Raw genomic sequence first — 25,398 nt, forward strand, 5'->3', positions numbered from 1 at the left:
CTTACAGGAAAACATAGGGAAAACACTCTTTGACATAAACCACAGCAAGATCTTTGGGATCCCCCTCCTAGAGTAATGGAAATTAAAAAAAAAGAAACAAATGGGACCTAATGAAACTTAAAAGCTTTTGCACAGCAAAGGAAACCATAAACAAGACGAAAAGACAGCCCTCAGAATGGGAGAAAATATTTGCAAATGAACCAGCAGACAAAGGATTAATCTCCAGAATATACAAACAGCTCACGGAGCTCAATATCAAAAAAACAAACAACCCAATCCAAAAATGCGTGGAAGACCTAAATAGACATTTCTCCAAAGAAGATATGCAGAATGCACACAAACACATAAAAGGATGGTCAACATCACTAATTATTAGAGAAATGCAAATCAAAACTACAATGAGGTATCACCTTATGCCGGTCAGAATGGCCATTATCAAAAAAGCTAGAAACAATAAATGCTAGAAAGGGAGTGGTGAAAAGGGAACCCTCTTGTACTGTTGGTGGGAATGTAAATTGATACAGCCACTATGGAGAACAGTAGAGTTTCCTTAAAAAACTAAAAAGTAGAACTACCATATGAACCAGCAATACCACTACTGGACATATACCCTAAGAAAACCATAATTCAAAAAGTGTCATATACCACAATGTTCATTGCAGCAGTATTTACAATAGCCATGACATGGAAGCATCCTACGGGTCCATCGACAGATGAATGGATAAAGAAGATGTGGCACATACATGCAATGCAATATTACTGAGCCATAAAAAGAAATAAAATTGAGTTATTTGAAGTGAGATAGATGGACCTAGTGTCTGTCATACAGAGTGAAGTAAGTCAGAAAGAGAAAAACAAATACCATATGCTAACACATATATATGGAATCTTTAAAAAAAAGTTTTTGATGAACCTAGTTGCAGGGCAGGAATAAAGAGGTAGACATAGAAAATGGACTTGAGGACATGGGGCAGGAGGGCAAAGCTGGGGAGAAGTGAGAGTAGCATCGACATATACACACTACCGAATGTAAAAAAGTTGGCTGGTTGAAAGCAGAAGCATAGCACAGGGAGATGGGCTTGGTGCTTTGCAATGATGTAGAGGGGTCGGATAGGGAGGATGGGAGGGAGGCTCAAGAAGGAGGGGATATGAGGACATGTGTATGCATATGGCTGATTCGCTTTGTTGTGCAACAGAAACTAACACAGTATTGTGAAGCAATTATACTCCAATAAAGATCTATTTTAAAAAATAAATAAATAAAAGGCAGAAGAGGAGAAGACACAGAGAAATGGAGAAGGCCCTGTTCTGACAGGGACAGACATCAATGTGATAGGTCACCAAGGCCAAGATTGCCAAGGATTTCCAGCAGCCACCGGAAGCTAAGGGAGAGGCATGAGACAGATTCTTCCTCAAAGCCTCCAGAAGGAACCATCCTTCAGGTTACCTAATATCAGATCTCTGGCCTCCAGAACTATGAGAAAATAAATTTCTGTTGTTTTAAGGCACCAAGTTTGTGGTAATTTTTTTTACAGCAGTCTAAGAAACTTACAAACAGTGTTAGCTTACTTTCAGCAGCTTTTGTGTTCCTGGCAGGTATTTTTTTTTCTCCCTCAAAATGACCGAGAATTTTCTCTGTAGTAGACACAATCACATTGATCAGTGGATTCCTGCAGTTCCCTGGGGAGGCTGCTACAGCCTCATTCATCTTCTCATTTCTGATTCGTAACTTGTGCAATGGTACACAGTCCTTAAACCATCTCTGACTGCTCTGTAACTAAATTCCTTTACAAAATTATCACCCTTAATCATTCCCTTCTTTTTTTAGATCTCCAGAAATATTTAAACAATATGGGAGAAGCCTTTATCCTAATAGATAAATGGCTGGAATATAGCTAAATTGCATCAGAAATCCTCTCACTTAGAATAGCCAGCTCATTTATTAGCATATTAGCATTTTTTAAAAATTTGATCACAAATTATATCAAAGTTTGTTGGAAGTGTTATAGCAAATATACCAATGTAAGATGTAGACTGTGAGAGATACCATTAAAAAACCCACCACCACCATAAATCTCCTTTCTGAACACTGCCTGATAGGGATATTCAGAAAACCAAGCGACAGTATCCAAACACAGTGTTTCATCTCCAGTCTCCTCTCTGATCGATAACGTGTAAACACATAAAGATTGATTGTCACATGGTAGGTAAATTCCTCAGCTTAAAATTGTCAACTGAAGGGAACTTAATCGAAGCCAATCACTTTTCAGAGTAGTAAGTATAATTCTAAATACATTTCTCGAATATAACGCCAGTACTAATATTATTAGAGGTTCTAATGTCCTGGGGAATTTGCCATGCCAGAAAAACATCTTCCTTTCTGAACTGGAATTCTTTCTGCTTTCTCCTTTTTTCAGTTTGTCTGGTAGTGGGATTACACATCTCCAAATTCCTCAATATGAACTTTCTGTTCAAAAGTTGGATAAGACTTAAGAGAAGTAAAAATTAGAGATGGGAATATTAGGAGGGGAATATTTAGGGGGTGTGGAGCTGAGTATCCTTCTAGGGTATCTGGGGATGTTTTAAATTATGAATCATAGACTATTGTGGCTGGAAGAGTCCTAAAATATTGTGTCTTCTAATTTCTCAGTGTTAGAGGGAGAAAATGGAGGTCTGTTTTATGAAAGGACTATCCTACAGAACATCTGAGAATCAGGATCTAGAATAATTCCATGTATAGTTACATCCCTCCTTTTCACATTAAAGCTTTCACAGCCTCCAGAGGCATGGTATGGATGAGTGTGGGTACAGAAAGCCACAAGATAAATATGGTCCCTTTCCTTGAGTTCTATTTTGAATTTAAAACTTGGGGACAGTCTTTTGGAGTTTTACGTTCTTTAAAATATGTATGTGAGCAAATTATATTCTTTGAAATATGTATGCCAGCAAAGTAAATAGTCTTCGATTTTTCCAGGTTGTATAATATTGTGTTTGTTGGTAAATGTACAGAGAGCTGGCAATTTTTATGGTCAGAAACTATTTAGAAATTTTGGTAATTTTGTATTGTCTTAAGACAGGATATTATTATCATTGCGAGTACAGAATATACTATTGTTTCCAGAATATCTGATTCCTCAGTAAATGTTTTGCAACTCACAAAAGAACTTAAAAAGTAAAACAAAACTTTCATCTTCTGAACTAGCGTGGATTTCAAAATTTTTAATGGTGTACAGATTTAAAATTGTAACTCATAGTTGCATTTCATTAAATATTTTGATTGAAACACATATAATGACTGCACTTAATGCTATTGCCTATGAAAGTGAATTTCCCATAACAAGGTCAAAATTGATAATTTAAAAATAACTTTAATTGAAATCATTTTACATTGTATCTTGGTTGTTGTTGCAGATAGGAAGTTTAAAGCATCTAGTGAAAATGCAAAAGTAAATGAAAATTGATAATAATCTGAAATTAAGTTTATGGTTAAAAAAAAATTCCCAGAGCTCAGTATAAATCTGACAGCAGAGATGAGGATAAGGGCTCACAGTTAATATAATAATACTTAATGTGCACCAGGTACTAATCTCAGCAGAAGCACAAGGAAGATATTATTATTATCATCCCCATTTACTAATAGCAACATTGTCATCACAAATAGTGAATGGTGGTTAATTAGCACCAGCAAATCTAAAAATCTTGATATTTAGTTGAAAATGAGCTCATTAGTTTGAAGATGCCACATCATATTTGTGAAGGAACGACTTGAACAATACTGCATGAAGTCATCATTTCTTGCGACTATATACATATATGTGTATATATCTATATCTATATCTATATCTATCTATCTATCTATCTATATATATATATATAAATCTAGTCTATCTCTCTGGAAAAATACAGTGAATTCAATTTGTAAAACCTACCCTCACTGAATCTAATAAATGACTCAAAATAACTTTTAAAAAGAAAGAAAAAATTATAGGGAATAAAACAGCAGACTTTAAGTTCAAAGAGTGGGGAAAAAATATGTAACTTCAACCATACAAGTTATAAAGTGTTGTCAAGGAACAGAAAGTGTCAAGAATTATCTTCCTGCTATTTTTCAGCCTCTCCAAAATGAACTGAGTGAGTGTGTGCTGGCATGGGTAGAGTCGTCGGAAAGGAAGGGAAGAGTTGGTGGAAAAGGGGACAAGGGGCTTATGCCTCTCTGGAGAAATAACCCTTTTCATTACTAACAATGATGGGTCTACATAGGGCTTAACTACTTGGGCTTTCTATTTTATCCTCTGGACCAGGGGGAAGGCTGAAAAGACAATTATTAAACAGAACGTTATGTGTCCAAGCATAATTGGCCACTTAACAGAATGGAGAAAAATTGAAGGAAATGGGACAAAAAGAAAGACAAGAACCACGGAGGTACTGTTAGCTCTGGGGAAACACACATAGAAAGCAACCTGAAGTACCAGTTTCTCTCTTTCATATCCCATTATGGCTGGTACAAAGGAGGTTGGCGTCTGAGTAGACGGCATAAAGCTCTGAAAAGCACAGTAACTGCCCCAAATTGTTCTCTCAGACTGAAGAGGATGACCAGCAGAGTCACAGGGGACTCTTCCTGAGTTGAAGTAATGATCTAAAACCCAAGGGCAGTGCCCCATCAGAAGTCATTGAAATAGTCTCCTTGTTTCCCCCCATAATTCTCTTGCCCCTCTCACTCCATAGCACTTGGATGGACAAACCATAACCCTAGTTAATTTTAACTCTCCCCCTACTTTATAGCTGACTAGCCTTCCATGTGGCCTGACAGTCATGCCCCATTTCCCTTGTCCATTCACTTCTGCTGTCTTTTCAACACCTCACACCTCTCCTCAAATCGCCATCTTTTCCTTTGTCCTCTTTGCTCAGCTCATGGCCTTTCTTTCTCCTCCGTTGACTAAAGTAATCAGAGGAAGACTTTACATACACCAGCTGGGCTTCTACCTCCCCCATCACATGAATCCATATATTGTCCCATCTCACTTAGGTACACTGTCCATGTCCCACACCCTAAGCCAGACCTTCTGACTTCCTGCTGTGAATGAGATTGTGTTCTTTCTTATCCACTTAAGGACACCATTTTAGTGGCTTTCCCTTCTTTTCCCTTCATTTTCAATTGTTCCATGTCTACTGGATCATTTCTATCAGCATGCTGTTTTCTTTTTTCTCCTCTTAAAAAATTATCTTGAGTCCACTTCCTGCAGTCCAGCTACTGCTCAAATTCTTCGCAAATCTTTTTGAATGAGTTGCCTCTGTTTGCTGCCTCCCACCTCTCCCATCTTATTTTCTCTTAACTCACTGTGATAGAGCTTTTGTCTCAGGACTAAACTGAAACAGGTCTTGACAGGACACGAATGACTTTCTTCTTGCTAAATCCAGTGATCAGTTTCTGCCCCTCATCTTACTTGACATTATGTGACACTGAATTCATGCCACTTGCTTCTCCTGGTTTTCTTACTATTTCACTCAGTACTCATTCTTAGTCTCCTTGCATGTTTTCCCCCTCTTTTCCTGACATCTGAAATTCAGAGTGTTCCATGTCTCAGTCCTTGGTATCTTTTCTACATTTATTATCTATGTGATATCATCCAGCTCTGGATTTAAACATCATACAAATAACACTCAAAGTTAGTTTTTTAGCTCAGACCCTCTTCTGAATTCCACACTTATGTATAATTGCTTCCTTGGTTGCTACACTTGGATGTCTAATAGATTTCTCAATTGTAAAATCCCTAAAACTAAAGTTGAGAACTCTCCATCCCAAGCCTGCACCCTCTGTAGTGTTCCCCAGTCCTCTTTATCCAGTTCTTCAAACATAAAACCTTGGGATCCTCTTGACTCTTCACTTTCACAACCCATATCCAATCCATCAGGAAACCCTTTTGGCTCTGCTTTCAAAATAATGCGTCAAAATAAAAAAAATTTTTTTTAAAAAAGAAGGGGACTTCCCTGGTGGCACAGAGGTTAAGAATCCTCCTGCCAATGCAGGGGACATGGGTTTGATCCTTGGTCTGGGAAGATCCCACATGCTGTGGAGCAGCTAAGCCCGTGAGCCACAACTACTGAGCCTGAGCTCTAGAGCCCACGAGCCACAACTACTGAGTCCGCAGCCTGCAACTACTGAAACCTGTGAGCCTAGAGCCCATGCTCCTCAACAAGAGAAGCCTCCTCAATGAGAAGCCCGCGCACCGCAACGAAGAGTAGCCCCCACTTGCTGCAACTAGAGAATACCCACAATGAAGCAATGAAGACCCAATGCAGCCAAAAATAAATAAATAAAAATAAATAATAATAATAATAAATAATCCATCATTCCTGCTCCATCACTAATACCTTCAAGCAAAGTCATATCTCTAGACTGGATTAATATAATAATTCCATAATTATTTTCCTGCTTTTATCCTTGTCTTCTGCAGTCTGTATTCAATACAGTAGAGTGCTCCTTTAAAAAAATAGTTTGAAGTAATGATAGATTCACAGAAACTTACCAAAAAATATGTACAGGAGGCCCCATGTACCAGCTGCAGATGGTTACATCTTACATAAATATGGTTTATAAAATTCTATCAAAGCACTGGTATAATGCACAAAGCTTATTCAGATTTCATTAGTTTTATGTGAACAGAGTGCTTCTTTTAAAACATAAATTAGATTCAGTGTTTTGCCCAAATCTCGCCTTTTCACAAAAGTCTACTCTAACCTTGTTATTTAAAATCACAAACTGTCCTGCAAGCTGATAATCCCTTTTACCTTGTACTATTTTTCCATAATAGTTGAAATCTTTTAACATTTATGTATTATGTTTATTTTCTATCTTCTTGCACTAGACTATAAACCATGTGAGCCAGAATATTTTTGGTTTTGTGCAATGATATATTCTAGCTACTTAGAATAATACTTGTTTTAAACTCAGTGCATGCCTCTCAAATATTTGAAAGAATAATTGCACACTTGCAGCTGGGGCTTTTGTTTATTCTCTTTATCTTTATTTGTTTTGAAAGACTTGTTCTTTCTCCTTAGAGTATATAAAATTTTATGTTTATTAGTTCATTAACTACTGCTCATACAAGTCCAATGTTATCGTCTCTTCCCAACTCCACATTCATTATGTCATATTGAAGGCTTGAAATGGCCATGATGGGAATATTTATAAGAGCTAAATCAGCAAACATTTCAAGTCAGCACTCTGTACCCTCAGCAGTTGTTAAACACTTGCCAGCACTCCACTGAATCTAACCAGTCAATTCAGCCACCAATTAAAGTTCTTTTATTTATTTATTTATTTATTTATTTATTTATTTTTGGCTGCATTGAGTCTTTGTTGCTGCACACGGGCTTTCTCCAGTTGCGGCGAGAGGGGGCTACTCTTCGTTGCAGTGCACGGGCTTCTCACTGCAGAGGTTTCTCTTGTTGTGGAGCACGGGCTCTAGGGGCACGGGCTTCAGTAGTTGTGGCACACAGGCTCAGTAATTGTGGCTCACGGGCTCTAGAGCGCAGGCTCAGTAGTTGTGGCGCTCAGGCTTAGTTGCTCAGCGTCATGTGGGATCTTCCCGGACCAGGGCTTGAACCCATGTCCCCTGCATTGGCAGGCGGATTCTTAACCACTGCACCATCGGGCAAGTCCTAAAATTCTTAATTAAAATTGTTTTCCATATCAACTTTTTGTTATTGTATAGATGAGTGGCTCAAATGAGAGCATATATTTTCCTGATGAATTTCCTATACATTACAATATGTATGCAATATAAATTATTTCACAGGTTCTTAGGACAGTGTCCAGCTGGCTTAGGTTTACTAACAAAATTCTCAGATATTTTGTTTGTCTAAGATTGACTCCTACAGATATTTTGTCCAAGGCATTGCAGTAGATGCACACATCAAAAGGTTAAGTATAGGTAGATGAAGAAGGGAAAAAAATAATAGCAAACGCATAAAAGTGTTTTAAGGACTAGTCGTTTAAGAATATTATCAGCAAATAATGATATTAAAAGGAGAAAGGAGATTTTCTTCATGGTCTCAGATCAAGTTATTCTGGAATTAAATAGTTGTCTTTTCAGGTAAATAGACATAGCTACTGCAATGTGTATAGCCCTTTTCTGGAAGATATTATGGCCATTGTCTTTTCAAGTTAACAATGATCCCAAGAACTTGAAAGAACATGTGGAGAGGAAACTTACACTAAGAACACCTTAAGAGCTTATTTTACATCTTTTCCTACTGTAGTTGTATCATTAGAATATTCTTCTTAGGGTGTATTTTAAAATCCAAGTGTATAGATTTCAACTAGCATATAAAGTACTACAGTGTGACTATTTTTTAACAATAGTAACACTTTTTTTTTCAATCTCTTGGTTGTTTTATTAAAATTTTCATGCAAGTAGATGTGAACTTCTGTCTCTTGATGACTAGTTCTCCAAACATTTTATTCTATACTGCTGTAGGTGTTTCTTTTCTGCTGCTGACTACAATTTAAGTAGAGCATCTTCTGTATCACCTGAGGAATTGCATTAATAGCAATGTCAACTTCTGGAATTTCAAAATACTATTTTTTGCCATTGTGACCGGAGGTGAGAGTAGACAAATTTTTATATAAAATGTTCTAGTAAGTTTTTGTTTCCCTGATAGAAGTCCATTGAGCAACAACCAGACAAAATATATATACATATATAGGAAAATATAGCAGGAAAAATTTGCTGATTAACTCTCAGTTTCTTTGTGTATCTTTTTTAAGAATCAGAGCAATGGTTAATTCAACCTTACCTGAATATGAGAATCATGTGAGAAGCTTTTTAAAAATCTTTATGTCTGAGATCCACCCCAGACCAATGCAACCTGTATCACTGTGTTTTGGGCCCAGGCATCAGCATATTTTAAAAATGAGGTGATCGTAAGGTGGATCCAGGTTTGCGTACCGCTGGTTTAAAAACAAAACTGTTTTGGTTAGACAAAGATAAAGCTCTTTTGCTAATTTTAAGTACTATATATAGCTAAGGGAAATGTTAATTATCAAATTTAATTTTGTATCATTTACAGATGGTTCTCAACTTAACGATGGGTTAATTTAATGATTTTTTTACTTTACGGTGGTCAAAAGAAATATCTATTCAATAGAAACTGTACTTTGAATTTTAGATTTTGATCTCTTTCCAGGCCAGCCATACGTAGTACATTACTCTCTCATGATGCCAGGTAGCAGCAGTAAGCTGTAGCTCTCAGTCATCCATGGGATTGCAAGGGTTAACAACCCATGTACTTAGAACCATTCTCTACGCATGCAACCATTCTGTTTTTCACTTTCGGTAAATATTCAACAAATTACATGAGATATTCAATACTTTACTATAAAATTGTTTTTGCGTTGGATGATTTTGCCCAGTCGTACGTTAATGTAAAGGTTCTGAGCACATCTTCATTAGGCTATGCTATGCTATGATGTTTGCTAGGTTAGGTGTATTCAATGTGTTTTTGTTTGTTTGTTTGTTTGTTTGTTTGTGGTACATGGGCCTCTCACTGTTGTGGCCTCTCCTGTTGTGGAGCACAGGCTCCGGACACGCAGGCTCAGCAGCCATGGCTCACGGGCCCAGCCGCTCCGCGGCATGCGGGATCTTCCCGGACCGGGGCACGAACCCGTGTCCCCTGCATCGGCAGGCAGGCTCTCAACCACTGCGCCACCAGGGAAGCCCTTCAATGCATTTTTGAGTTATGGTATTTTCAGCTTATGTTGGGTTTATTAGGACGTTACCCCATCGTAAGTTGAGGAAGATCTGTGCTAATATGTTATGCACATGAATGCTAGTTCAATATTTATATTAGAAAAGTCTCTTCTTTAAAACAGTTGCAGCTAACACAACCCTACTACTACAAGGTTAAAACAGCCACTGCAAAGATGCTTCTGACTGGGCACAGGAAAGATTTCTAGGCCACAAATATCCTTTGTGATAAGGGGGAAAAAGTCTCTGCTAGGGAGTCTAGATTTTGAAGGAAACTTTTGAAATCACTCAGTTAAGAGAAGTAAAAGATGACTTTTCCATGGTCCCGTGTAACATGAAGAGTAAAGGCATTGGTAGCCTCTCTCAAGTTGTCAAAGCTCTCAGTTTTCCCTGGAAACCCACTGTCCTCACTGAAACAGGGACCCATGGCACTGTTTAATTCGGCAGATAAAGGATAAGATTATTAATCTACAGTCAGTTCTTTAAAAACTTGTTATTTTTAAAAATGACAAATGAATTTTATAAGTCTGATAGTCTTGTTGTTAACCATTGGAATAGAATAATCTTCTCATAGTGGCTATGACTGTTATTTGGGTGGTAAAACTACTGGCTGCCACCATCATGTGTCCCCAGGGTGAGACACTGCAGACTTGCCTTTCCACAAGGCTCTTCAAGATCAGTAGATGGGTCCAATCCAGGCTCCTCTCAAATTACTGCCTCTGCCCTGGGTCTCAGAGCATGTGAAGATTTTGCTTTTGCCCTTTAAGAGCAACATCTCTGTTTCCTAAAGCCCTTCTATTCTCCTGAATGCCAGTCCCTCTAGTCTTCAAAGCCAGATGTTTGACTTTCTGCTGCAGGACTCTTGGGCTGGGGAGCTTGTTGTGGGACCCCTCACTCCTTGGGGGGAACCTCTGCAATTGTGATTGCCTTCCAGTTTGTTGTTCTTGACTATACCACATTTCCATCCCTCCCACAGTTTTGTGGTTCCTTCTTTATATCTTTAGTTGTAGAAAATCTTTTCTGCTATTCTTCAGATCATTCTTATTACAGTTGCTCTATAAATAGTTGTAATTTTGCTGTGCCCATGGGAGGCCATGAGCTCAGAATCTTTCTCTCCACTATCTTGACCCACCCCTCCTGTTATATTTCTTGTATACCTAGAAGATATATCCTTCATCTGTTAATTTAAGTTGGTAAAAAAGCAATAGAATATTTCCATGTACTAGAAAAATAAGTAATAAAATTCTCTGAACTAACTTAACAAAAGTCATGGACTCCAAAGAAGAATACTTGGCTGTAATGGAAAATTCTATTAGTTCGTTTTCTAACATAAAGAGACCAGATTTATGTCATATACAAGAATTTGGATCACTATCTTAATGTCTTATCTGTGTGATTTTTGAATAAATAATGACTTCTTTAACCTTGCTTGTATGTTTTAAATGGGGAGAAAGTTTGATGAAGTCATAAGGTAATTTTGAGTTTTAAATGACATAAGAAGATAAAACACTTTGCAATCTCCAAAACACTCTACACATGCAAACTTTAATTCATAGTGTTAATAATACTCAATACATAAATCGGGTATAGATTCTAAGAGAATTATTATGAGGAGTTCCACAGAGGGCAAATTGCTGTCTGCTGTAGTTGAAGGTGGCCCTGAGAAGTTTTGCAGACAAGGTGGCAGGTAAACTATGGCATATATTATGCTCTAATGTCATTTGACATTGAAGGGAATGCTGGGCAAAAAGAACATCATGAGAAAAGGAAGGACTCTGGAATCATGAGATACCGTGGGAATTGGATGTCTATATATTGAATTGTAAATATGGAAGGCACAGAAAATAAATATCTGTAGGTATGTTTGTATCATATTTTGAGACATCTATGATGCCAATAGGAGGAGCTTTTCAAAGACAAAAGGAAATATTGAATGATGATGATGTGTTTGAAGTCTGTTTAGGATGGAACAAAGGAACAGGAATCTACTGGGCACTAGACACTTTGCTAGACACAGTATTTCAAGGTCTGTATCATTATTCCAATTTTAAGTATTAGAAAACTGAGCCACAGAGAGGTTAAATATATGCCCAGGGACATTCAGCCAAGAGTTCTGCAGCCAAGACTCAAATCCAAATTTATCTGGCTTTAAGTCTTTCCATTACTCCATGGGGCCTTTGCAATTAATCTGACAAACACATGTTGAGTTTTTTGGAATAAAGAAGCAAAGAGGCAGTAAAATCACAAGAGAAGCTTATTCAAGATGCAACAGACACCTAAAGAGATAGGAAGTAAACTAAAAGTGTTCTATTTTTTTATATAACATTTTTTAGGACCCATTAGCTTGATTCTTCTATTTTCTAATCATTGCCAAATACACTTTTCAATTTATTTTTATGTCAGAATTATATGAAAGGATTTAAATTTTCCTTGAAAATCATGTACACATTCAGAATATTCCTAACTGAACATTTCTGAAATGTAGCTACTTTAATTCTCATGGCATTGGATATTATGTGACTCAGCCAAACATGAGAGGATTCACAGGGAGTGAGTACTTTAGAGGACCTCTGGAACAACTCATGCACTAGAGCAGGTTCTAGAAAGACAAACCAAAATCTCCTCTGTCAATCCCCAGGTAGATTTCCTCCATTTCAGCATATATCAGAAGTGTTTGCTCAACAGAATTACTCCTGCTTTTAGGCTTAGTACCACCTTACTTACTTTTTTTTTTTTTTTTTTTTTTTTTTGCGGTACGCGGGCCTCTCACCGTTGCGGCCTCTCCCGTTGCGGAGCACAGGCTCCGGATACACAGGCCCAGCGGCCATGGCTCACAGGCCCAGCTGCTCCGCGGCATGTGGGATCCTCCCGGACCGGGGCACGAACCCGTGTCCCCTGCATCGGCAGGCGGACTCTCAATCACTGCGCCACCAGGGAAGCCTCGCCACTTTACTTTTTAGATGATGCTGAGAGTGATGGAAAAGACAACCTAAAATGACCCTGTTCTCTTTGTTGTGGTTAATAACATTAAATTACTTCCTCGTAAGATGGATATGCTAGTCAGAAGGCAGCAATTGGTATCCGGTGTTCTTCTCTAAGTTTTCTGCCCTAGTAGCCAAGGCAAGCATTGTTGACTCTGGAATTAGCCCTCTATTTCAGAATTGCCTCAAGTCACGATCCTCCTTTGCTTTCTAGGAGACCCAGTGTTTTGTGCTGAGCATCTGTCCTAATCCCTTATCCCAAGGGTTAAAGCAGCTGTTTTAACCTGGCTGCCTGGCATTTCAGTTGCCAATCTTTTTGGAACCCGGACCTTTGTCCCACTACAAATACGTATTAACTGTGAATTGATCTCCCAGTTCACAGCTGCCTGCCTCTCTGGCTTCCTGCCTGGATTTCTCAGCCCAGAATCTGTCACTGTGCTCTCATACTTGAAGTTCCAATATTAGCTCAAATATGACTGAAACTATGTCTTTCACTTAACTACTATCTGTTCATCTAGGTGTCACTTCCTTGGTATGTCTTGTACTAGAGGGTAGGTTGGACATAGTTATGCATCCTTTCTTCTCTTTGCTGCCCCAGTGTATTTTTGCCTTTGTTTTTTGGCCAAGCCATGTGGTTTGCGGGACCTTAGTTCCCGTACCAAAGATCAGATCCATGCCCCCTGCAGTGGAAGCACAATGTTCCACCCACTGGGCTGCCGGGAATTCCTGCCCAGTGTTGTTTTGGACAGACAGTTGATTATATTCAAAAGTTAGGAATGTTTATGATGATAGGTAATAGGAACAAATCCAGAAAAGCAACTGAGTTACAAAATAAGTAAGTGTGTGTTCCTGTAAAGATATGTAGAACACAGCAGTAGGTATTTCACAATCCAGTGCAATTTGGGAATCCAAGCAGATATGTAGACAGTTTACAAAAGGGAATTCTGTTTAACTACTACAGGGCTAAGGCAAGATATCTGGAACCCTCTGATGTTCCATGTACAATCTCCATCTATAACACATTGGCTGGAAAAGTCAAGACTTTAGTCTCAGGAAGGTTGGACCCAAAACGTTTACTGGGACATGAATAGAAGAGCAAGATAAGGCTCCAGGTTCTAAACTAGATTGTGAAGTGGGAATTGGACTGTGGGTAAACTTCAGATGTCAAGACGTTAAAAATGGAACTTGAGAATTGGAAAAGGAGCAAGTTGAGTTGATGATGATTCATCTGAATATGAATCAGAGCTTCTTAAATTGTCCCAGACCAAGATCATCACTGAGCCTCAGTTCATGGAAAATGCAGTCACAGAAATAGAGATTTTGGCTTTTAATTCATTAATTTATTCCTAGTGGTCTCCCACTAAGAATATTCCAGTGTAAACTATGACCAGTAAACTGTTAAAAAGTGACGTGAATAATTTTGAAGGCTGTTGCTTTCTCCAGGGCATTTATAAATGATTACTGATTGTGTATTCCTATGCATATGTGAAATGAAAAGCCCATCTTCAGGTGGTATCTCTGAAGTTCTGTGGAGGTACTGTGTATAAGAAACCAAATTTTTCTTCTTCCCCTTCAGTTTTTTTTTTCTTTTCTTTCTTTTTTTTTTCCCCCCTTCAGTTTTATCATGGAGCCAAGCTATGGTTAAAATAGTCTATTGGGTTATATTATTCCAGGATTTACACATCTATATATGTATGTCTCTGTAGGTATGTACAGAAGGGTCTGAATCTACATCTATAAACAAGAGGAAGTAAAAGGTGTTCTGCTAACTTAGAATAGTGCTTTATCATCCACAGAGAAGGATTTGGGAGTAAGGAGTCAGCTTCATGTCTCTTTTTAATATAGCACCTGGTCTCTGAAGTACTATAAGTTTCTGCCAAGGTGCACATCAAAGTAATTACTGTAATTTGTTGTATTCTAGGAATAGCTGTGATTATTTCAATCCCAATATTTATTGCAATTCTATTGTTTCAGCTTTGTAATAAATTGAATGCTGTGCAAAAATGAAAATGTGCATTTTCTTCCGTAGGGAAACCTTCAATTTAGCAAGAGACACAGAATAACAAATTAACCTTGATCACAGTATTGAAAGTGCTGGCAAGATATATAATGAAAAATATTTATACATAGGAATCTGTACGGGCTTCCAGCACGTTATAGTGCATGCGTGCATGCACACACACACACACACAGAATCTCAACAAAAAGGCAAACAACCCTGTTAAAAAATGGTCAAATGGCCCATACGCACATGAAGAGGTGTTCAAGATCATTAGTCATTAGTAAATGACTACTCAAGTGCAAATCAAAACCATTTTATATCCATAGGATGGCTTTAATTAAAAAACTAAAAAATAACAAGTATTGGCAAAGATACGGAAAAACTGGAACCCTCATACATTGCTGATAGTAACGTAAAATAGTACAGCCCTGTGAAAATCTGTTTGGCAGTTCCTCAAAATGTTAAACATAGAATTACCATATGACCCAGCAATTCTCCTCTTAGGCATATACCCAAGAGAACTGAAGCATATATTTGAACAAAAACATGTATACGTTAATGTTCATAGCATCATTATTCATGGAAACAACTCAAATGCACATCAGCTGATGAATGAATAAGCAAAATGTGGTATATTCATAAAATGGAATATTTTTTACCTGTAAAGAGGAATGAACTACTGACACATGCTACAACATACATTAACCTTGAAGGCTTTATGCTAAGTGAAAGAAGTCAAACACAAAGACAATACATTATATAATTCCATTTGTATGAAAAATACAGGGTTTTGGGGTTTCTTTTGGGGATGAAGAAAATGTTCTGGAAATAGATAGTGGTGATGGTTGCACAGCATTGTGAATATACTAATAAACCACTGAATTGTATACTTTAAAATGGTTATTAAAGTGGTAAATTTATGTTGTGTGAATTTTATCACAATAAAAAAATATAGTCACATACATATAAAACTAAACAGAATTTATGGTATAAAGAAACAAATTTATAAATACAAATGAAAGTATAATTTGTAAAATATAGGCATGATGCATTTGATGGGCATCTAAGAGTGTATTTTTTAAGAGTGTTTCAAAAGCTTATTTGTAAATTAGTTTTTTGGGAACTGGAACATGTTTCGTGATGATTCAAAAATCACTGAGTCTTAGCAGGTAGGCAGGAAAGATTATATTCAAATGCTAGGAAATAATATCCATGCCCTGTTCCCTAATAGGAAACTAAAAATCTTTTGATTATTTCCCACATTTTAATTTCAAGCTGTTTTTATCACTGCTATTTAAACTGATTGAATATTTAAATGACAGCAGTATTTGTTAGGTGTTGTTTTCCTCTCACTTACATATATAATTCTGAGATTTCTTAGTCAAAATTATATTTTGATAACTATGAGAACATTATGTTAGTAGATTGAATACATATATTTTATTATATTAATATATAATTTTTAAGTCTCATAATATTTGTGTTCTTCCATGACATTATTTCATGCATTAATTCAAGATTCTTTTGTTACCATCTTAATATGATGAAACTCCTGAAAATTATAAAAATTTTGACAAAACATAATTTAAAATACTTTTCATAACATATCTAAACTTTTTTCTTAATTAATATAAAATAAGTTGAGCTTTATGTATGTTTAGAAAATTCTCTCTAAAAATGCCTGCAAAATACTAAGATCTATAGTTTGCCTCTGAATGGATTCTATTTTTCTTATTTATTCAGCAGGGCTATTATTAGTTAATAGACTGATTCTTGAAAAATGTACTGTGTATTGTTAAGTTCAACAAAGAATACCTATTTTTTTTAAACCAAGACTATTTCATTAGTTTAGAAGTTATGTTATCAAAAGAAACAGGGAAGAAGTATACTACCCATTCATTTATTTATTTGCACATTAGTTCGTATAATACATAGGCAGTGTCCCCATTCTTGGTCAAAACATACTTTTTCCTGTTTGTTTGGTTTTATTTGGCCCTGCAGTACAGCTTGCGGGATTTCAGTTCCCTGATCAGGGATTGAACCTGGGCCCGGGCAGTGAAAGCACCCATGCTAACCACTGGACTGCCAGGGAATTCCCCTGTTTCTTTTTTTGTGATTGCCTTTTCCAATTAGATAGTCCTTCAAAAATGGTAAAGAACATTTTGCATGTTTGTCTTATAATTTAATATCTGATGATATTTATTTATATTTTAAGAAGTCTTTGTTCCTGAACTGGATTATATAACCACAGTAGCATATATAAATAATTTGTGTGTTTTCTATTTCTTATAGATTCTACAAAGAAATTAAAAGACGTTCTTGAAGAATTCCATGGTAATGGTGTGCTTGCAAAGTATAATCCTGAAGGGGTAAAACCTTTTTTCTTTATTTAAGTTTCATATAGATGTTTGGAGGAGGGACTTCTTAATAAAGAGTTCTTGGAAATAGATATTCATATACAAAATGAAATTCATAATGAAATGCTATTCTGGAAGATACATTAAATGGTGTACTACTTTTTTCATCCAAAACCATTTTGCTAATGAAAAGAACATTTCTATATTGTGTGCTTGGAAGTGTATAGATTATTTATAATACATGCTAGGTTCTTTTCCTAAAAGTCAGGAAACAGTTTTAGATAGAAGAGGAGAGAAAGTGTGTCTGACTCTCACTCTATGACCTACAGATGTTAACCCCAAATGAACATTGGCAAGGGGCAGGCAGTATTCCCTTGACTGAAGAAAGATTCTGTGATGGATATAAGTGGTCTCTTACTTTAAAGAGCAGGCTTGGATACAAAGAGAGGAATTTTTTCTCCTTATCTTGTTTTAGCCTGTTACCAATAAGCTTATGAATCTTTCCCTATAAAAACTTGATGTCCTGTCAGTTGCTTTGAAACACCTTGCTTGAATGAATGTCTTTCTCTCCCTAATTATTTGTTAATAACCTTGCCTTTAAGACAAGGTTAGCTGAGAAATGTTACATATTAAATGTTTGATCATCATTGCTCTAAGTTCTTTTGCAGCTTCACCAAGTGACAGTTGGGTTGTATGGGAGCTAAAAGAAACTGCCCTTTGTAGAAGACTCTTTTGCCTGGATATATTATCTAGCCATTCATTAGATAGATTTGTTTGCTGATTAAAATGTGATCTGTTTTTTGTTTTCGTTATCATTGTGGTTTTGAATGTTTACAAAAGCAAAGTTCCTGGCTATCCTTAATATTTAACTTCTCTGGGATTCATAGAACTAATATTTTAGTCAAAACCAAATCTCTAAATTCTGACCTCAAAATGTTCATATTGTTTTATAATTTCCTTTTAGTATTTCCAATACTATTCTTACTCCAATATTTACTATTTTTCCTTCCATATTTTTATTCTGTCTACATTCTGATACATAATTATACCTTTTAAAGTTCTTTAACCTAAGATTTATTTTCTTTTTTTAAAATAAAGTTAATGTTTAGTGCCCACAAATGATGCAGAAAATAGACAATTTAAAACTACTCCCGTTTGCCTATATCATGAGGGAAAAAAGCAGGCATCTGGCCTACATTTTCCTCACATTTTATTTTCCTAGATGCTTTAGAGTGAGAGAAAGAGTGTTGGCAGATAAATTGGTAGAACTGAAAATCTCAAAGACCAAGAAAGCAGGGTTGGAAAGGTAAAGATGACAGCTTTACTGAATTGCTGTAAGACCCAAAAAATTCATTAATATTTACATTTCCCAATCATAGTTGAAAACATGCACATTATCTAATCTACATACAGAGAGAAAAACAGTTTTTTCCCCCTAAAGATAGCTGTCGGCTATAAATTCAGTTGGAATGTGATCTTGTTTGCAAAGTAGACTTTTTGCTTCAATTATTTCTTATTTAAAGGACTCTCAAGACTTAGTCTTACTGATATTATATGTTTCCTGAGGATTACCAGTCACCATGTACTGGATTTATTGAGGTTAATTACTAGATTCATTGTTAGACACACATATGATGTCAGCCTTTTCAATAATGTAATACCTCTCCGTAAGTGCACAGATCTGCTCTTGAAATGCATTATTAAAATAATGAACAGTTGAAAAACAAAAAAGTTAGATCTCATTAAGACCCAAAAGTATTTCTAATTTAAGAGTGAAAACACTCTTAAATTTTAAAGCTGATAGGTATTTTCCCGTCAGGAGAAAAATTTAAAGTTTTTATGAGTCTTTTAAATACTAGTATGTATCTTACAAAAGCCAATAGGAAATATTTAGGAGTATTCAGTGTTTAGAAATAAATCTTTAAGACCTAGAGATTCTGTTCAGTACATGCCTTCATCAAGTTTATAAAAGGTTACTTTAATAGTAGGACATAATTCATACTGTCAACTCACATGTGCAGTTACCACTCTCTATTGACTGGTCAAGTTGAGCCCAAAGTAGGCATAGATGAGTGACTACCTAATTGATGTTCAGTTGTACAAGAAAAATTAGAAAAGTGATTAATCTAGTCTTGCTTTAGAGTAAATGACTAATACTTTGTTTTCTAAAATGCAGATGGCTTGTATCATCCATATAAAATGTATTTACAAGAGAAAACTACCTAAATATCTCTTAAATTGATTCTCCCCTTTACAAAGTAAAGCTGCTTAAATAGTAGATGCATTATTTTTCTTGTGATTCACTTGATCTACTGAATTATAAAAGCTCTGTTTATAAAAGCTTAATCCAGTGAAAATGTGACCTGTTTAAGTCTATTTGAATAGAGGAGAAATATCGTGTAATGTATGGATGATTCATTCATTTTTAATTCCTATGAGGAAATAAATGACAGAATCATAAAATATAAATTTAAACAATGGCTTTAAAGATTCTTTAAGAATAAAAACTTGAGAAAGGTGTTGAGATAACCAAACAAATATGATTATAAAGTTTTTAAGTAAAGAAACTCATCTTAAGAAAAGTAAAATGGGGCTTCCCTGGTGGCGCAGTGGTTGAGAGTCCGCCTGCCGATGCAGGGGACACGGGTTCGTGCCCCGGTCTGGGAAGATCCCACATGCCACGGAGCAGCTAGGCCCCTGAGCCATGGCCGCTGAGCCTGCGCGTCCGGAGCCCGTGGTCCGCAACGGGAGAGGCTACAACAGTGAGAGGCCCCCGTACGGCAAAAAAAAAAAAAAAAAAGAAAGAAAAGTAAAATGACTTTCCCAAGATTAACCATCTAGGTTTGTGACAATAACCGTAGTTAAAATCTGGTTGTCTGGGATCCCAGTTTAAGACATTTCCTCTTCACTTAATTGGCTAGGCCATTAGAATGAGAGGGAAGACCTGAGGAGATGAGAAGGATAAGGGAAAGGGAAAGGTATTTCACATGCACTGAATGACATTGCATGTCATTGCAAGCATTACATTGCTTCTGTAATGAGCATAGCATGTTCCATTGCACATAATTATTACTGACTCATGCCCAACAAGGTAAGAGATGCCTAATAGTTTCCACCTAATCTTATGTGGACAATATAAAGAGTATGATTACAGGTAGATTGTAGTGGCCATCCAGTGCTAGTGAGAAGGTTCATAGTAAAACACACTCAGAACATCTCAGATATAACTGATTCATGAGAGTCATAGAATTTTATACTATGAGAAAGAATCAGTTTGGCATTGCATATATAAATATTTTTTCCCCTGGATTCCAAATTCCACACCAAATTATTTCATCGACATCTAAAGAGATGGGAAGAAATTAAGCAGTGGCTTATGTATAGAAAGATATTTGTCTTTAAAAGGGGTGGAGAGAGGCTAGGTATGTTATTCTAATAGAAGGAAATAGGAGTGGGGAATAAGTATAATTGAATATATCTTTATACTGTTATATTTTCACATTCTTCTCTGGAAGGTTTTAATTATACTGTATGTGTTATTCATTATATTTATCTCATGTCAATTAGAACTGTTTGCTTATTACATTCTAAGATTGATTGATTCGATGATTCTCAAATTTTAGCTGGCATCAGAATCACCTGGGAGTTCTTCTTAAAACAGAGGTTGTTGCCTCCTCACCTTAGTTTCTGGAATGGGGCTCAAAATTTTCTGTTTTTATCAGTTTCCCAGCTAATACTGAAGCTGCTATTTTGGAACCACATTTTTAGACCCATGGATCTAGGGTATGCTTTAAAATCAATCTGTAAAGTTGACTTTTTGATTAAATTATCAGCAGTATGAGTTGATAAGTATAAATTATCTTACCTTAACACATGTATTCTTTCTTTCCTTGCATGCGCAGAAACAAGACATTCTTAAACAAGTAAGACATTTTCTTTTCTATTAAAATCTGTATTTTCTTTCTTTCTTCTGATGTGAGCTATGAATTTCTTATCCATATCACTGAGCTATACTCCTGTACCAATAAGATTCATATAATATACAATATTAACTGTAATACTTATAAAGTTATAAGTGACTGATATTTGTTTAAATTAAAGACTCAAATGGAGGAGCTGATACCTCAGTAGAATCAAAAAGGGTCCAGAGTGCAGGCTTCAGTTTTGTAGACTCTTGAACTTAATTTTCTGATTTCACCGAAATATAATCAGGCTCTGGTAAAATGATCTATTTAATGAAAGTCTTAAATTATTATTTTTCAGTGGGAGATTTAATAATTGCTTTTAAATGAGATGGATAAGGACTTTTTAATTGGTCTACAATGCTGTTAGAATCTGTGAAGAAAATATGAGTGAAAAAGCTCTTGATTTTAGCCCTCCTGGGAAAAAGAGCAATCCATCTATTGTTTCAACCACTCTCTCCTAGTAGAGTCCATTTTGTCAAGGAAGTTTTAGGTCCATAGTTCTGTTGGATACCTAGAATTACAACACATTTTTGAGTTCTCTAAATGGATGTTTATATCCTACTGGGAATATATCTCACTAAAATGCATGAGCTGTCTAAAACCATAGCATTGTCTCCCTTGGACAATACTGGATATGTACTAGTTACTTCTTATTCACAAGTTTCCCTCTTGTTTCAATGACAACAAGCACTGCAGTTTCATCCCCAACATGTCCCAGTACAATTGATTACATCAGAATGATCTTGACTGACTTAGACACTGGTCCTACATACTACAGTCTCCTAGGATGAAGCACAGCTGAAATGGCAACTCATTGTCGGTAATGATTTTTACCAGCCCCTTTCACAGGATGGCCTTTCCCTGATCTCATCCCTGACCTCTGTGGAAACCTACTAGCTCCCCCAAAGACAGTCTACATGAGCTTTATGTTGTTAGGAGGCAACTCCTCAGAGTAAACAGTTGCTTTTATTAAGCAGGCCCTAGTTTTTAAAGGGCATTTGTTGAACACCTTACTCAACAAACACACCATTCTGCACAACCTTCATCCCTGCTCCAGGCTGTTTGAAAACTGGTGGCAAATGAGCATCTTTTCTTGGGGTCAGTAGAATGAGCTTCTTCCTTCCTTTTCCTGGCTCAGCCTTTGTTCTATATGCAGTTGTTTAGTTAGGGAAGCAATTTCAGTTGCAGAGTAGAAAGAATGCGGAAAGCTGAGGGTAGCCAAAAGGAAAAAGAATGAGGGCATGCATACTTATTACTCTATGTGTGTTCTTTGTTTATCAGTGTTCTGTGAGTGTAGGGTTTTCTCTTTACATTTCCTGTCAGTAGATGATTCTTGGCCTAAGGCTGAGTTAAATTTTCTTAGCTCCCTGGGCGTACTCTATCTTTGTCCTCAGTACTCTGTACTGGGTTTGTGTTATTCAGACAAGTGAGTTGCTTCAACCCCTTAATAAGAAACCTGGGATTTCAGAACCTACATTTTGTAGTGCTGCTGCCTAATGTATATTTTAAATGTCTTTAACAAGGATATTGACACTATTATAATTATTAGCAATGATATAAACACCCTTGTATTGTAAGCTATAATTGTACTTCCAGAACCAAATTCAACCTTTGCCATTAAAGAAAGCACCTGGAAAGTGTAACAGAGAAAACATGGTCTTAGGGGTCTTAGGTTTCCAACTGAACTGAGTTCAAATCCGTATCTGCCACATATAAGCACGTCTTGGACAAGTTACTTCATCTCTCCTAGCCTGGGTTTTTTCACCTATAAAAGGAAGAGAGTATTGTCTCTACTGAGTTGTGAAAAGGGTTAAATTCTAAAGTATATGCAAAATACTTAAGTCTCTGTCTGCCAGGTGTTCCACTGATGTTTTGAGGCAGTGGCTGTGGATCACGCTGTAAGGAGCAACATGATTTCATATGAAAGTTCTGGAAAATTTATGAAAGGTGAAAGGGAGAATATCTGAGACACACCCCAACCAATCCTGTAACCTTGATTTTCTCAGAGCCTCACTTTCCTCATCTATAAAGTAGTAAATATAACGCTGTCACTCTGATGTCTTTCCCAACGCTAAATTAATTTCCTTCTACCGTGAGGTATGAGTGGAGGACATGACATGGGATTTGCTTCCCCTATCAGGCCTGGTTGCAATCCAGAGTGCTGTCCTGGCGGTAGTTATAGTGTCTGTTGTATTTGCTCCACCTCTCACAACTGCATAAACGCCAGGACAGTTAGTTAGCAAGGAATGGATGTAACATGTTAACCAGTATTTCTGCTTCTCTTCCCTATTACTATCAGCACAATTTCAGTCATCTTCCTCCTCTTATCAAAGCTACAACCAGAACACAGTTTTGAAAACATAGCAGCAAATTGAAGAATAAAATGCCTACTACAATTGTTATTAACCCAATTTTGACATGTATTACTTATTGTTGAAATACATAGTAACTTTTATTTCGCCATGTGGCTTCAGTTTTTATGCCTTGATACTCAGAGAATTGCTCTTGCATAGAATGGAACCACATCCAACAATTTGAGAAAATATTTGCATGGATACTTGTGAGATTAATTAGTTATGTCATAATTAAACAAATCAAGTTGAATAACTTCTTGCAGGTTTATTTTAATTGCACTGAGGATCAAATCTCAACATTTACAAAAAACCCAAAGTATTTTATATCTATGAAAACATCTAGAATTTGAGAACGGACAATCTGCTACATCTATCCTAAATTGAAAGCTTGGATTAATGATTTGACTGCTTCACGTGGCTAGGTGATATCTGTTACAGTTGATATGTCACAGTTGATCCATTTCTCCCTTAATGTTCTGTAATAAATATACAGAAATTTAACAATAGGTAAATATTTAGGGTATATAAAATACAATTATACTAATTGCTTCCAATTGCTTTCTCTACAGATGAGTTTCAAAAACAAGGTTAAATAATTCGAAAAATAAACTAGTAACTCTCCTGAGTTTAATCATAACAGCTAACTTTGATATGCAGTATTTAAACATTCTGTGTAGGTTGCTCTTTCATTTCTTTCATAACATTTATTAAATAATTTATATGAGTTAAAAATCAGGTTAGAGAAAAGGTGATGCTGGGATCCTCAGAAGATCTTTTTCACTTCTTCAGGGAGAGTTGAGCAAACTCTTTAGGTGCTTGCTACAACTAAAACTTATCTTAAGGTTTGTATGTTGTTTTTGTTTGTGTGTTTTCATCAACAGGAATAGTTTTTTTGAGCAGAAGTACATTTAAGGATATTAGGGGAAAATAAATCTAGAGATTTGTGTAGAAAGGCCTAGAGTGTCTAAGGATTTTAAGGGTTTTTTTAATAGGTAAAGGAAATCGTGAATGATATTCCTAAGATCAACGAGTTAAATTGTCCACTTAGGAAAATACTTCTAAAGCCAATGTGAACAACAGGCTTGAGTTAAAGAGAAGACCAGGTGTGAGTTATTGGAGCAGTCCAATCAAATGATGAAAACTGGGAGGGCAGTTGGGATTGTAATAGAGGCCGGGGGCAGAGTTAGAACACATTGCAGATATATGGTCAAAAGTAATAGGTTAAAAAAAAAAAAAGTAATAGGTTACACTTAGTATGTCAAAAAGAGTTACGGTCAACTCAGTTTTCAAGATTGTGGAACTGAGTAGAGATAGTTATGCCATTACTTTTTATTTTTATACTTTATTTTATTTCCCTTTTTTCTCTAATGGCTAGTTTATTGATACACTAGTCAATACATTTGACGGTGATAAACCAGTTGTACTAGGTATGAATATTGAAAAATCAAAATCTGTCAATAGAATTATACTTCGATTAACTATAACATAGTAGCCTTTGAAGTCAGAAATATTTAGGTCCTTGGCACTAACTAGGAGCTTTTGGCTTTGGGCAATTTGCTTGACTTTTCTGAGCCTCAGCTTTCTATCTATAAAATAGGAGTGATAGTAGCATTTACTTAAGGGGTTATTGTGAGGATTGAAGTATAGCATACACATAACATACTAATACTTAGTGCAGTTCCTGGAACACAATAACATTTAGAGAGTTTCCATTATATGCAACAAACATATTAAGCAAACACCTAATTTTATTTTTCCACTTATGGATAATAGAATGTATCACTAACTATGAAGATTAAAAGGAGATATTGGAGGCTTTAAGAAAGAGTTTGGCATAAAAGCATGCACTGGTGAGAGATAAATATACAGAAAGTGAGAAAAGCACTTGGAACAAAAATTATTGGGTTGCATCCCAAATGCATTTATTGCATGTATGTTATATACTGGATATTGTATCTGGACCTGTGGGAGAAATAGAAATGGTCAAGAT

The 25,398-nt window shown here is 36.3% G+C and overlaps 1 protein-coding gene across 7 annotated transcripts in view; it reads left to right on the forward strand.

Annotated features, from left to right (window-relative positions):
• DGKB (diacylglycerol kinase beta) overlaps positions 1 to 25,398 on the forward strand; it is a gene marked incomplete at its 3' end in the record, with an annotated part of 912,102 nt that overhangs the window by 342,025 nt on the left and 544,679 nt on the right. For all 7 annotated transcript variants that reach the window (XM_081244282.1, XM_081244283.1, XM_081244280.1 and 4 more), the window contains 2 exons: positions 17,025 to 17,101; positions 20,992 to 21,012. In XM_081244282.1, the coding sequence (XP_081100408.1) occupies positions 17,025 to 17,101; positions 20,992 to 21,012 (98 nt within the window). The remainder of the gene's footprint in view (positions 1 to 17,024; positions 17,102 to 20,991; positions 21,013 to 25,398) is intronic.

This window comes from Mesoplodon bidens, assembly GCF_964165515.1.
Source record: "Mesoplodon bidens genome assembly, chromosome: 9".
NCBI classification, from domain to species: Eukaryota; Metazoa; Chordata; class Mammalia; order Artiodactyla; family Ziphiidae; genus Mesoplodon; species Mesoplodon bidens.